This window comes from Rhyacophila brunnea, unplaced genomic scaffold (assembly GCF_057557595.1).
Source record: "Rhyacophila brunnea isolate RB1 unplaced genomic scaffold, BYU_Rbru_1.0 scaffold_5, whole genome shotgun sequence".
Taxonomy (NCBI): domain Eukaryota; kingdom Metazoa; phylum Arthropoda; class Insecta; order Trichoptera; family Rhyacophilidae; genus Rhyacophila; species Rhyacophila brunnea.
Window position 1 is genome coordinate 9,523,767 of NW_028233170.1, and position 16,036 is coordinate 9,539,802.

At 31.7% G+C, this 16,036-nt stretch overlaps 1 protein-coding gene across 1 annotated transcript in view; it reads right to left on the reverse strand.

Annotated features, from left to right (window-relative positions):
• Positions 1-16,036, reverse strand: part of LOC147066011 (dipeptidase 1-like) — a 255,481-nt gene that overhangs the window by 50,487 nt on the left and 188,958 nt on the right. Inside the window, exon 4 of the mRNA XM_085955713.1 lies at positions 5,562-5,785. Coding sequence (XP_085811839.1) covers positions 5,562-5,785 — 224 coding nt within the window. The remainder of the gene's footprint in view (positions 1-5,561; positions 5,786-16,036) is intronic.

Below are 16,036 nucleotides of genomic sequence, written 5' to 3' on the forward strand. Positions count from 1 at the left end.
AACGTCATATCTGTAAAAACCGTGTCGATATCTATAAAAAAAACACGTGGGATTGTAAGTAATTTCCACGAGGAAAGAATTCGAACGTCTACTCGTAAATGCACAAGCATTGCATTAGTTTTTTTTAGTCCTTCCGCCTCTAAATGAATAAACATCGTATTTAATAATTAGGTTTGCACAAATAATATATGTTGTGTAATGTCATTTTGCATAAGAACAATCCGCATTACCAGCCTGCCGTCTAGTTCAGTCGGGCTCCGTTTGGATTTACCCAACATTAATCATGGACGTCACTTAACGGAGCATGATGCAGCCGCCGTGTCTATAGCCTCTGATCGTTCCAGTTTGGGTATTTTAAAACTATTATTTGATTCACCACTCTTCCAATGTTTCTAGCTGCTTGTATTTCCAAATTTCAGTATTGAGCCGCTTAATAACCTTTTAATGTAAAGCAGCAGATGGTAATGCCAATTGGGAGAGCGATAACTATGTTCAACGAAATTGCTTCGGGTATTGATATATTCCACCTACGTGAGAATGAGTTTAGGTGGATGTTGTTTTATAAATTCTTAAAATAGGGTCTGCTTAACTTATCCGGTGTACTTCCTTGTACCTATCTAATTTATCTACTGATATATCTCTTTTTTTATGTAACACTGTTATATTTATATATCTTTGTTTCTAAATGTCATGTTGTGAACGTCTTAAACTTATAATTTGTAATGTCCACAATATGTTAAAAAAATAAATTGAAAAATTGAATAGTATTTGGATTTTTTTTATTTATTTTTTTTATAGAGAAGGGATAGCGTAAATGAAATATGCGTTTTCATAAATGTATGCTGCTTAAGCGTCGGCCTATACCGTCATGGGTTCCATGTTCGAATCCTGGCTCTGGCAAGTACACTTATTGCTTTTCAATGAGTCACAGTATGAAATTGGTGAAAAATGCGTTTTCATAATTGTAATAAATATTAATACATTAATATTCGGATATACTCCCATATCCAGAAATAGTAGACGAGTTTGTATTTACGGGATCGACCATTAGTGGAAAAAGCGAAAATAAGCAGAAAATATAAGAATGAGATGCACATAGATAGTAAAAAAAATACGATCATACGTCTTACCACAATATTAAAAGATTGACGTATTTTAATTGCAAATAATATGATTAGTGTTCTCCATATAAGTATTTGTGAGGTGTCAAGTCATGGACCTTGAGGGCAAGGCAGTGAAAGGCAATTGATGCCTACTGAAACTACAGATAAGTGAACGGGTCTCAACAATATATTATATTATATCGCGTGGCGATCTCGGTCTTGGACATCTGCTCCTGAGACATTTCCAGGCGTAAAAAAGTGCTGATACTTCACATCTAAACGCAGGACCTCATGATACGCTTGATTAAGAAAGTGTGCTGCGGGGGTCTAGGACGATTTGTCACCGGACAACTGGACGCCACGGAATTTGAAAATAAATAGACGTTAGGTACTTATAGGTACTTAAAAAAAAATATTCAGTATAATTATTTATATTTCAATGATTATATTATGATTTAATAGTTGGTGAGAATGTAAATATGCAGACGTAAACAATGATTTAATCGTGCATATGTTAAAGTTTCAACGAAAAAGAGTTTTTTATTTTATATAAAGCTTTAGGCATGGTAATTCTCAATACGCGATTAAAAATACATTATGTTAAGAGTAAAATGGATTCAAACTACTAGGTAGTAGATAGAAAATGATTAAAATACCTCGTCTACACGTGTCTACGACAGTGCGGCGTCCAATTGTCCGGAGGCCAGTTGTCCCATTCCCTGCTGCGGGGCGTATTGGTTTGGAGGGGTCTATGTTTGTGTTTCTAATTTATATTTTCCACTAATATTAGCTATTGAGCCATTTATTAAAAAAAAAAAAGATTTGCCACCGCTGCATTATGCAAAACAAACCATATGAGTATGTGATGTTAAATTGAGCCATATTGTGTTAAATATCTGCATATATTTGCATATTTTTGCAGTAAGACTACAACGTTTACAGTATAAGCTATGAACAAAATATTTACCAGTTCAAAAGTAGGTATACCGATTTAATCTTTTAGAGCACTGCCAATTAAGTTTGACAAATTTACTTTATGTAATCCGCTAATTCAGAGCGATAAATAGCTCTCGACAAAATACAACACAGTGTCCCGTACAGCCATCTCATATTTTAATTGTTCAGGCTGAAATCGCCGCATTTTGCTAATGATTCTGTGTCCTGAGAGCCGGCGATTAACCGAGTCAAATAATTAATAAACATTCGCGGAATCCATTACGCAATAATAATTAATTGTTGTTCGGCTGTGAAATTATTTCGTCCGTCTGGCGTAATTTAATGAGGGCTCTAAAAGGTAGATTAAACGTAAGCGATGTTTTTATGTCGCCGATCTCGTTTAATCACTTTTTATTTTTAAATATATAGCACTGTGCTTGTAGGTGTCAACGTTTATAAAGCCATGTATGTAGTAGGGATTGCAATACCGGTAATTCAAAACCGGTATTCCATTATTTATCAATACCGAGATACCGGTTTTAAAAATCCAAAACACCGGAATTTTTGTATTAAGAAAGCACACGCGTTTACGTTTTTGAAAATGAATTATAAGTTTATGTGCTGCTAAAATGCAAATATATTAAGTGAATCCAACAACAACAACAAGCAAAGATATAAATAAAAAGCATTTCAAGTTATACACATTTATATATATATTTTTTAAAAAATCGATGTTTTTTAATAGATATAAAAAATATATAAACTATGAATTAGTTAAAAATCTCTTAGGTGATACTTAGAAAACTTAATAAATAAAATTTTAATAATAAATATGACCATAAAATATATGTAATAATAGGGTGTGGTCCGATTCAACAAATTCACATTTTATTACATTTTTTACAATTTATTGTAAGTTTATCTTTGACTTAAAATAAAAAATATTTTTCTTTGTAATGTTTTCATATACATATTTATTAATTAATACAGTTGAAATTGTAAATTATCAAAAAAAAATCTCAAATTGCAAGTTTCGTATTTTTCCGCTAGGTGCCTCTTTAAAAATGGCTCAGTAAAAGCTTCGCCTTAAATTAAAATTCTAAAAAAAAATATGCTTAGTTATTATAAGGACATAGTTCAATCTTTCCAAATTATCATAGTTTATTGCATTCATTAGAGTATTGTCTTCGTTTGGTGCATGCATATTTGTGATATGAATTGCTATTATTTGCCGTTTCACTTATGTATGCTCTTAATTGAAAAATCACTTCCACAAGCGAATCCAGTGGAAACGCTTATATCCTGTGTTGTTTTTTATCAAAGATTTTTCCTAGTGGGTATATTATCCGAGGTGTTTTTAAATTATGTGTGTTGAATATGTTTACGTTAATGTTAGAATAAAATAAATGCAAGGTCTAGAAACCGTAGTCATTATTTTTCCCAACAAGTGAGTCAGTTTTTAGAGCTCGTGTAAGTAGCTACTTACCTAATACATAGTCCTTTCCAGTTTTTATCGCAAAAAACGCGCGAAACAAGAAAAAAATGGCACATAACTCGCGCTGAGTGCGTACCCTCCAGCAGAGGAGGGGTATGTAATATCCCCCGGAAACCAATTTAACCCCCACCCAGATATAATGAATTAGTTATAGGACCATTGCAAAAAGGAAATACATAGTTAAAAAGAAACGGGGAGAAACGTGATTGGCCCCTTCGCGTTTCTTACTCTTCTGATATCGAATAAATTTCTTTCAAATCTCTGTTATTTTTTTTCTCCTTTTCTGAAACTGGTAGGTACTTAGTTGTTATTTCTTTCGCTGGCTTGAATTTTAATAAGGGGCTTTGATATTTCGATTTGCAAGCTTATGAATTATATTAAATATTTCACATTTATGAAAACGAGTGCAAGCCTTTGAAAAACTCTCAAGTTTTTTCTTTGTGACGTACTCACCAAAATGGCTATTTTTAAAAAAATATATATTTAGAACTCTTTTCCCACCATAAAAGGAGTAAATAGAAACAAAATGTATAAACTTATATATCTACGTAAACTGATATGAAAATATAATTAATTGAGTGACCGAGGATTAAACTAGTAGAAACCAGCGTTATTAACTCAGCGATTAAGGGTAGCTTGCAAAATTATCATCTGGTATAAGATTTTAAATCTAGAGTTGTTTGATACTCCACACAGTTTAAAACTTCTCATAATATTCTCATTTTACACAAAATTTGCCTTCAAATCAACATGCCCTTTTGCACAGTATATCTGATCAATAAAATAAATGTTGTTTGTAATATTTATCTAATATCCATATTTTCGTAAATACTAATTTTTAGTAGTTTGTATTTAATATATTTATTAATAAATATGAAATTCTACTAGTAAAACAACGTTAATAATATTAAAATGATGGCTCAGTTGTTTTTAATGCATGTTTATATTTATAATATATATTATTTAGAAAAATTATAGCATTTTTTCTACCATCTATTTTTTTTTTTTTTGTGAATGATATTTGCCAACATTGCAAGTGACATATTATAATTCAAAAGTGAATTTAGCATCAGTCTTCAAATTGTCATAATTATATCGTCCTATTAATGCATGACACAGTTTTGACTTAAAATATGGAATTATTTTGAGTGTAAAAGTTATAAAAAAGAAAATATCGGTTGTTTAAAAAATAAATGGTCAAACAAGCAATTAGAATAGACGCATTTGCAGATTTTTTCACTCTGACATCGAAAGTAGCAATGCGTAGTCTCGCAAAGTATTATTTTGATAAAATCAAGCAAATTTGTAGGATTTTGACTTTATAAATAGATTTAATTTGATAGGAATTTTGGCGGGTGAGGAAATTCGTTAAGTTTTGAACAAGCATGAGTACACGTCAATTTGTGTACCTAGTGTTAAATTGTATATAAGAGTCGCTTAGAATCATAACTCACATATTCCAAAAATCAAGTTTTGAGATAATCGCTAAAAACCAACAGAGCACTATTTTTTGTAATTAGAAGAACAGTATTGAACTCCCTAGAATAATAATGAGTGAGATAGTCGAATAACTTTTTTTAAAAAAAATATATATATCTAATACTCCTAACGTTGCAGACATACAGCATACTATGAGAAATAGAGCTCCCCGATTGGTTAGGAAGGCGTTGGTGACAAAACTCTATTCTTTGAAATATACGACATATTACACCAACAATGAACTTTGTCAACGATTTTCACATGGTTTAAATTGACTTTTAATACTCAACTATTTTTCGGTATATAGATTAATTCATTTAGAATCACTTGGCATATTTAACTAAAAAACGACAAAATTGCAATATGTGAGTTATGATTCTAAGCGACTCAATTAAGTCGAATTATATAATTGACTTGTGGATAGATGTAATAGACCTACATAAGTCTCGGTGAGTAAATACACTAATTACAATTATGTTTAAGTACGTGAATGGAAATATGATGGAATAATGAGTCGCCTAGAGATCACTTGAATTTGATTAGGTTACCTTTCCAAAAGGAGCAAGTCCTTCATGATCCGGTTCGCTGGCGCCCATGGCATCGGCGAGGGCACACTGCGCCCAGGGCGTATCGCAGGTGGAAGTCAGCGTCAGATACCGGACGCCAACTGCGTGGAGGATCCTCAGCACGCCCAGGGAGCCGCCCAACGCGTGGCCGCCTTCCACGCCCACCAGGGAGCACATCCGTCCTGCCGCGTGGGCTGCGCGGATCTCTGCAACGGAAAATAAAAAAAGAGATAATAATATTTTATACAACTCAAATTTTATAAGAATAATTCGGAGACTTTTATTGTTGTTCTTTGTTTTTATTTTCTATGAGCTTCCTTGTGATTGTGGTGCAGTGATTTATGTTCACTAACAAAAATATATGATTATTATTTCACATAAAAGTGTAAAGCAAAAAATAAATTAATTTAAAAATTACGTAGGTAAGAATTTTTTGTGTCGTGAATATTATGTCGTATTTTCAAATTACGTTTCTATAAAGAATGTTACATTCTCATATCTTGTTAATTATTCGTTGAATAAAAAAAATATTAAGGGCGGACGTGCTCAGCGTGGGTCAAAATGGAGCTTTTATTCCATTTTCAAAGCATGATTCTGGACATTCCTTAAACGTTGTAGATAATCTATTTATATAATTTTGAAGCCTTATTATCCTTTATATTTATTTTAAACATTTGATGACTGCATAAAGTATTTTTATTACATAAAATAGTATTATTTTAAGCCTCTCGCTTTAATGTTTAAGAATATAGTCATATTTCAGTACATGCATGTGCAGTGGTGTTAAGATTTTTTACATTTATTAATTTTTAAACGCATTTATAAAAACATTATAATAATTTACGTTGACATTATTACAGTGAAATATTCACGATAAAAAATTATATTGATAATCTCTGTGATCCCAAATTTGACAAGAATTAGGCATTTTATTATTCAAAAAATGGGCAAGATTAACACATTTGAAGATAATTCTAAAGATACTGATAATAAGCTATGTCTTTGACCATTCAAGTGTGATAAACATCTTATGAATAATGATTGCTTTATAATAATTATTGACCTAAGAATAAGGTAGTGTTTTTTTCTAAATGCGCTATTTTTTTTGGCGTTCCACAGTGGTTAAGTTACAACATACGGCCGTAGCCATAAATTGACAAACTATAATTGAAGTAGGGAGTAAAATGATGTTAACGCGCGTGTTTGAACATGTACGTAACTGATTTTTTTAACGTCCCCCATAAACACAAATAATTTGAAAGCATACCCGCTAGAAAAAAATCCTTTAAAAAAAATTCGACACCCGACGTTATTTGAACTTGTAACCGTTAGATTCGCATCAGTCTTTTCGGCTGTTCGGCATTCTACGTAGTTTAAAAAAATAATAACTAGTAAATTTTACATGTAAAGCTTAGATATCAAATTGCGTTGATAATGTTGGCTATCGGTTTTTGTATATTAAATCAAAGTTGATATAAATTAACCAAAGTCACGTAACACTACAAATATTTAGTTTTTTATAACTTACTATTATGGTATTTGCTAATAACTTAAAAAAATATTTATTTTATTTAATTAATAATTCACAAGATTTGAGAATGTAACATTTGTCGTATTTAAATGAAAATTTAAACAAATGAAACATTCGCATTATCAATATAGGCATTCCAAACATGAAAAGTCTCATGAAAAAACTGAGACGTTAGTGACGATACAGTTTAGGATGACTGGATGGTATCTGGAAAAGAGTAGCAATGGAATAAGTAAGCTTTTAGGGCTATAGCGTTTTTGATGAAGTGAATAATAAATAATTATTATTAAAATACAGATAATTTATTTATTTGAGACGAAATTTATATTTACTATTATACTTATCGTTAAAAAGAACACATTAAATAGCGGGATTACCATATATTGTAATATATGAAAGTTAATTCGACAGTTACTAGTTTCTTTCATATATGAAAAACGGCGAGCTTGCCCTTGCAAATGGTGTATAGAGAACTTCTAATAATCGACACCAGATGGCTGGCGAAGCTACGGACCCACCGTAACATAATAAAATTGGGAAGGGCTAAGCTACTCTACGCTGCTACGCTGGTAATGGCAGGGCTCTACGCTTCTACGGTGTTATACCCGCTACGTTTCAAATGCGCTCACTTTACAAAATTGTTATGTCGAGCCGTTTGTGGGGCTCGAGAGAGAAAAAATGGCACGGTAATAAAAGATACTTATCAAGAAAACGGCTTTTATATCTTGCGATTTTAAATTACAATCATTTAAAATATGTACACTTCCATAGTTCACAGTGGAGTAGTAATAGGAAGCCCGCTTTCAAATTGTCGGTGACGGTGCAAATTCCGCACAAATGTACTTGATCTAGTGCAATCAAAAATGAGCTAAGCGAATGGCTATCAGCTAATTATCGTAAAGAAAACATATGAAACCTTTACTCAGTGTGATTAACCCAGATTTTGCCTGTGTGCATTTTTAGATGGATGACGTATCGTAATATAATTTTGAGTTTTCATCGAGTGTTCTTTCTTCTTCTTTCCTCAACGTTTCACAAGTGATTCTAATAAGATAATGCGTTGATGAAGTGTACTGTAGATTTATTTAATTTATTTATTTAAGAAAAGAAAACATTGTGGACATAATAATGACAATTCAGGACGTTCACAACATCCTAAATCCTAATCCTAGAAGCTTACTTGTACGTAGAGCTGTAGAAGTCATCTGCGATTGAAAATATAATGAAGAGTCAAAAATTATGCCAAGACCTTTCGACTCAGGTGTATGAAAGCGAACGTCCATCTAAGTATGTCAAAAGAAAAACGATTTTCTGAAATCAAACTTTGCTCAGAGTAAAATAGTGTAATAGTGTGTCAGTTGTGACGACCAGAGATCAATGAGCCCAAAACGCCGAGGAAAGATCCTTCTTAAAAAACCCTAAAATCTATTATTCTAATCTATAAACAACCGTGAAAGTATAATACATTAGATTATAATATGTAATCTATATTATGGTACATATACTGACAGTCTGAAACATGGATAGAGCTTTTATCAATTAGAATTTAAATTCAAGATACATCAAGTATCAAAATTCTTAATTCGATAGATTGTTATTTGTGACTTTTGACTAGGAAATGCTTTCAGCATATCATTTTTAAGGCTAGACCTCAGTTGAGGCATGGTCTAAAAATATCGTGGCTAGGCGATGCGCGGATTTCGGGTCGCGGCTACAAATGACGCATGCCGAACGAAATATAATTTGTCATATAAATCCACAATGCGTCCATTTAATGTTTTGTTTATTGTTATATTAGTAACAATAATAATATATTCATTGACATGTTTTCTTTTTCAAGTAAATGGGTAACGTTTCTAGTCATCTTTACACGATTTAAGAATTAATACCCCCGTCGCCATCACGAAACAAATTTACGTATTCAAACCTCGACGTTCGCTCTGCGATTGCCAGCGGGTCCAAAATTTCGTCGAGCCTATAGTTGAAAATTATTTGCCGTTTCACTGAAGTATCGTCTTAAGTAATTAAATTACTTAGCTAAAAATGATGATTATTTATTTTCATATTTATTATAGACATCGAAGTAATGCCCAGTCGATTATTATAACAGTTTTATTAATATTATATAAAAACTGAAATACATATTAGCGCTGTAAGTATACTATATTATAGTATATTATATTGTTAATTAATCGTACATCCAATATGTTAGCCCTTCAAATCACTTACATGGAAGAAAAAAAAGTATTTTTTGCGCTTGAACGAAAAAAGAACTTGCGAAATAAATAGTAATTCATTTATTTTAGTCAGCATCTACAGATATGTAATATATATATGAAATAAACCGATATGATCAGATTTTTGCTGATTTTAAGTAATTAACGATTCATTCACTCATTTCTATAGCGGAAAGGTATGTATATACGAAAATATAAAAATAACCACTAAAACAAAGCCACAGTCACTAACACAAAATTAAAGCATCTAGTCAAAATTAAATTATATAAACGAGGCTTGATTTATATTCAACGTGGATCAAAATACAATGAATTTATCAAAATGTTAAGCCTTCACTGCATGATTTTTTTTTTGAAATTTTTTATTTTTTCTTTGTGTCAAAATGCCTTGTGAATGAAGGAAAAATAATTTTTTTTTTCGAAAATTCCATTAAATTTTGCATATTACTGCGTGGTGTCGCAGCTTTACGACATTTTGAAATCATACATTTCAGTATGACAAAATGCAAAACCAAATGACAACAATTATAAAAAAACTAATTTAAAACCTTATTTGATGTGTAGATATTTTTATTCAACCAATTTCAATCTTCTGTACATTTATTTTTATTTATTTACAAATACGGATTTTCGCGTACATACGAATTCGTCAACTGTCAAAGCAGAAATGCAAAGACTATAATGCAGAAATGCTTTATTTCTTGAACTGTCCAAACAAAATAGTTTTCTAGGCATCGAAAAAAGATATTATTTGATAATTTACACAGATGGCATTGGCTATATCTAAATAGTTTGAAATGTCGCAAATTTGCGACACTATGCAGTAAAGGGTAAAATTAATTTTGATTGCTTTCATCAATGAGGCCTTATTTTTTTTGCTTCACTCATAAAGGTGCATTTACAAACGTAAGTTTGATCTCCCCTCCATCATAGCAATGTAAAATTTCATTATCTAAAAACCGTTCCATACTAATCAACCGACACCTCATTGGTTACACACTTCAGCTAATGAATGGCTCCGATTGGTTTACGAATTGTCAGAAATGGTGTACGCTTAAAAATTACGCGAATTTAGCTAAAAGCTTATCCTATATGGTAAATCAATGGTTTTCATACTGTAGCTGAGGCAGCTAAGTATCTAAGAAACACCGAAAAGCTTTTCTATTAGCTTTCAGATGTCCAATAGAAAGACGCTATCGAAGTTACTGAGCCGTTATGAGATCTATTAGACTGCGATACGTTTTGGAAGAATTGTAGTTGTGGCACTAGTATCGTCATGTGAGTGTAGTTCTCCGAATCGTCGCAATTATTTGTGAACGTATTGCAGAGACCGTAGCTGTTATCAGGCATCGTTATAATACAATTTATGGCAGCCCATTTTCATAAAATAGGGTCTGCTTAACTCATCCGGTGTACTTCCTTGTACCTATATACTTAATATTTTTTGTATTTACACGTTTATACTGTAGGTACATAAAACTGTTTTAATAATATTTCTTTGTTTCTAAATGTCATGTTGTGAACGTCTTAAACTTATAATTTGTAATGTCCACAATATGTAAAATAAATAAATAAATTGAAATTGAAATATGCTTGCTGGAACACATAAAATCTCAAAGAAATTCATACAAGACGCAGCAATATTCTCAGTAATTTTTATTTATTTAAATTTACATAATGACAGGATTCACCAAAAAGTTAAAGGGGCTATAGTTTAGAGCTTGCAAATTTATAAGGGCAATGAAACCCAAAAAGTGAGTTGAAAGAAAGCTTTTAATATACTCCGTAATCACACTTTGAAACACATACAATTTGCAGGCGAATCAAATAATATATACATAATTTGAAAACATCTCAAATATATACAACTAAAATATTTTGTAAAAATATGACGTCCAGCGGGATTTGAACCTACATCGACTGAATTCGCGCCAATGTGCTTTACCAGTTGAGTCATTTGCATCTAATCTATTTACGATGAAAATAACTAGTAGTTGTTAGTTACATTTCTGAAGCGCTTCACGAATTGCGTTAATTTTGGCAATTAATTGTCTTAATCAAAGTAGCAATTACCTCTATTATAGTTGCTTCTTCGTAACTTTGCACTCCGGCTCTAGGAAGAAAATGATGCAATATATTCTAAAAATATTGTTTTTATCTATTTATTATCTTATTATTTATTATAATGTTTTCAGATACATATTTATTAATTAATACAGTTGAAATTGTAAATTATCAAAAAAAAAATCTCAAATTGCAAGCTGCATATTTTTCCGCTATGTTCTCTGCTGGCGTACCTCTCCCCCTTAATTGGATTTAATGGAGGGAAAATAAGTTTTAGCCCATTGCCGCTTCCGACATTTTGTAGACAGATGTAGTTCCCAGTATTAATTCCCGCATTGAGAATTTTGTGTGCATCGTATGCCATAAGCCTATATTATTATGATTTACGAATGTAATGATGCTTCATAAAAGTTTCATAATTTTAAAATGACTCTACAACCCAATTTAGATATTAGTCGTTTCAGTAAGATGTTTATTAATAGTTTTTTTTACCGTAAATTAACGTTAATTATTTGTTTTACTTATTAGACCCATGTTCTGTCTACCTTTTTTATTTTTAACTTTGACTGTGAGCATTTTACCACGTTTTTATTAGCTCGTATTCTTGTTTGTCCGGTACAGATTTTTTCTTGTGTATCAAGTACATTTTTTTTCTTGTTTTTCCAAGATTTTTATTGGGTGATTGAAGATTTTTAACTAACTTCCCGATTAACTAGACATTTGAAACTTTTAGAATATATCAGAACACAATGAAAATGCATTCTTTTAATACTTTTAGCCATTTTAAGCAGAATTGAATTAATTTTTAGTTAATTCTGTTTTGTATGTAAAGTTATTATTGTTGGTTGCTAAGGGGTCCTAGCAACTAAATTATTAGCATATACGTGCGTTACTATTGAAATCAATATGAAATGTCAAAATGACATTTCAGTATTCTATAATATTTATTCAGTATTTCTATCAAGTACAATAAAAAGTTTTTATTAATACATAGAATTGTCAAGTTTATATGATTCAACAGAAAATTTAAAAACATGGCATATACAAAGTTCTTTTTATCTTGTAATTATTTAACTTAAAGTTATGTAAACTCAGTCACAGCACACTCGAGTGTGCGGTGACTTCAGTCTTCGATACCTTCACCTGAGATATTACCAGTCATTAATATATTATATTATTGAGATTTGAACCCAAGATCCACAACGACTTTGTAAGCGAACGCGTTACCACGTCTTGTTCATCGTGGGCGCATTTATTATTGGAAAATAAAGTCAGTTGAAAGAATAGTAAGTAAGTAGGGCGCGTGTTTCTTTAAAGTCCTGACAAGCAATTTTCGGAGCGGGAGAGATGGCCTCGGAATATTTTGCTTCAAACTAACTTTATCGGAAAACATTTAAGAAGTATTTGTAATTTATTCACGGCTCCGGTGTCAATGTTTTAATTATAGTTTCGGTAATTGGATTTATTTATTGCTGTTCACAATTTTCAGTTAGGTAAAGTTTTCCTCAACAACGTAAATGAAAGTTAAAGATACTTCTACAGATAGCCGAGTATCTAGCTCGTATAAATAATGACCGGTGCCGCTATCAGATTAAATTTAAAATATATTACACTGATTTAACTTTCCCCATCCCAATTAATTTTAATTGGAAAAGTCTCTCAATGAAAAACCTATATCGTAAATTCCAAAACTATTTAAAATATGGAAATACTCGTCGAGTCGTGTTTTTAGAAAAATATTTTTTAAAACCACTCAAAAGTTTTGACTTATTAATACCGTTTAAATATAAACCAATAATTATTTAACTCATCTTAATTAGGCTACCGTGATAATTAAGTGTTTTGGTATTCATTACTATGACACATTCACTTGTCTACTTATTTCAGTACCACCTTCCTATCAAAGGTATAAGGATGATCTTTGCTATATTATAATATATCATCGTAAAAATCTGGTAATACGATGGTACGTGACTAGGAGTGGAGGTAGACTGTGGAGATCAGACATAAATAGTGCACACTAAACTTTTTCAGTCATACTCATTCTTTTCATTGAACTAATACGTCGATGACATTCAGCTACTTTACAAGCTGATTTTTGGCGAGTTTAAAAGCGGGTGAGTCAGCAAGTGCGATTGTGATGATGACACACAAACATTTCCACTCGTTCAGAAGCCAACAAGCTAGCGAGTTGAAACCGTCATTTTTGGTACTATTTTGACAGAACGTATTGAGTAATTCGTTTTTTATCGGAAATTTATCGCTCTAGTGCGCAGACGCAGTTCGGTGCATCGCCACTATCACTTTACTGCGCAGACGCATAGCTAGCGTGTAGCGTGTTAAGTAGCCCAGCTTTCAACTTTTCTCGGTAGATTGTTTACAATCTGCTTGTTAGCTAATTCGATGATGACTCTGGGCGAGTTTACAAGCAGATTATAAATTAGCTGGCTTGTAGCTTGTAAAGTAGTTCAATGTTATCGACGCATAAGAATACAAATTATTGCAGCTGATGGCGTTGGATAGTGTTAAATTAAACCGTGCATAACTTATAAAATCTGGTGTTACATAGAATTCAGGTCCACGGCCAATTGCACAACAATAATCCAAGAATATCTATCCCTCTCTCTCACAATTTCTCTAGCAAGTCGGTCACACTCAGCCTATCTACATCACTATTGATGCTATCTGCACATTTCCGGTGGCAGCCAGGGGCAGTGTATCTACAAGGGTTTCTTCATATTTTTTTATGGTTAAACCACGTGACCGGCATCTTCATACTCTCAAGACATTGACTATATTGGGCTTAATTTTTTTTCTGAACTCAGCATTCATGTGGACTCGCCATCTTTGGTTTTCTCTAATCGACCCTTATCATTCTTCAATTTTGTTTTCGCACGGTCACCAACCTTATACCCGGAATTTTGTCTTTTTGGACGATGACTTGGAGCTAAATAGACTTTTAAGTACTAATAACGCTGCATTTTCACTCTTCAGTCTACTGGAAAGATCTAGGTTCATCTAATTCTTTTATAATATGTTGGTTCTTAAGTACTTAAAATAGCGGTGATTTCAAATATCGAATTACACATAACAATGTTTCTTGGATGTATTATTCCTCGATATTCCTTTAGATGGTTTAATTAAATTAAAAAAATAAACTAACTATCACCATTTAAAATTCTTGTTCTTAGTTCAATTAAAAAAATAAGTATGACTGACAAAGTTTAGAGTTCACCATTTTGTCGTATCTCTATATGTCATATACATCCTTCACTACTAAAGTATGTAATATAGTATACACTTAATAATAATAAGACATAAAAATCAGCGAGCAATATATTCCAAAATAATAAATAAAAATCTCAGCAAAACTCCAATCTCAGACATAAAAATCAACAGAATCATTCAAACATATTAATTGAATCAAATTATATTGACATAGTCATGAAGTACACATTCAGTAAATATTTTTCCTAGCGGATCAAGCTTCCAGTTTGTTTACTAAAACTTACTTACTCTTGAAAAGGTTTTCCATCTCATTTAGGAGCACTTAAAGATATTGGGGCGTACCTAAACGAATTCAAAGTAAACCTACTTTCATAAAATAGTTATATTATTAGTTTATGTTGTACTATTCGTATTGTGATTTCCATTGTAATAATATAATATACCTCCTATGTAATCGTAGAAATTACGTTCAACTGAGGTTCATTACTTAATTTACTTTGTGATAAAACAGGGTTACTCGTAAATTATGTAATTATACTAAATATGTTAGAGTGACACTAGATTTTTAGATTATTTATAATTGTGTCGCTAGATTTCAAAATCAGCCAAGTCCATATTAGATGAATAGGAGAAAAACAGCTTTTTTTTTCTCAAATACACAGTCACAATGGTGAAAGTTTATATTATTTCGAGTATAGAATATTTAAAATGAATAAATTCCACACTTTGATAATGCAGAAATGTTAGAAAGCAGTGGTTCTTCAGCAATTCACAAAAAAGTCAAACATACCTAAATATGGACTTGGCTGATTTTGAAATGTAGCGACACAATTATCTTACTTGACGCCCACCATAGCCGAGCGACTTTCATGTCGGCTTATAATATCATGGGTCCCCGGTTCGAATCCTGGATCTGGCAAATATACATATTGTTTTTCAATTTGTGTTTGGAGTCATAGGAGACATCCATTTCGCATAAAAACAAAAAAAATATATTTATACAAATATTCTTCTCTCTGTAAAGGCCCATAATATGCTCTTATTAGGATCAGACATGGTCGAAAAAGACGTAAAGATAAATCAAATTTGCCATAATATGATTGATCAATAAATGCTTAGACTAAACTAAACAAAGAAATAGTTCTAAAACAGTCACGATGGCCACGCGGCATGTGGGTCGCAGGTTTGAATCCTGTGTCTGTTAAATACACATAATTATCGTATTTTTATTTGTGTGTTGAGTCAGAGTATTGACTTAATTGGTTGACCAAGTAAGTGGCTAACATCCTTTTAAAAATCTGTTAATAAAAATCTCAAACGTCGAACATGGTCAAAGGAAAAGAATAATCTTACTTTTTACAAAGTTAATAAAAAATATTGTTTTATCATGCGGTGAT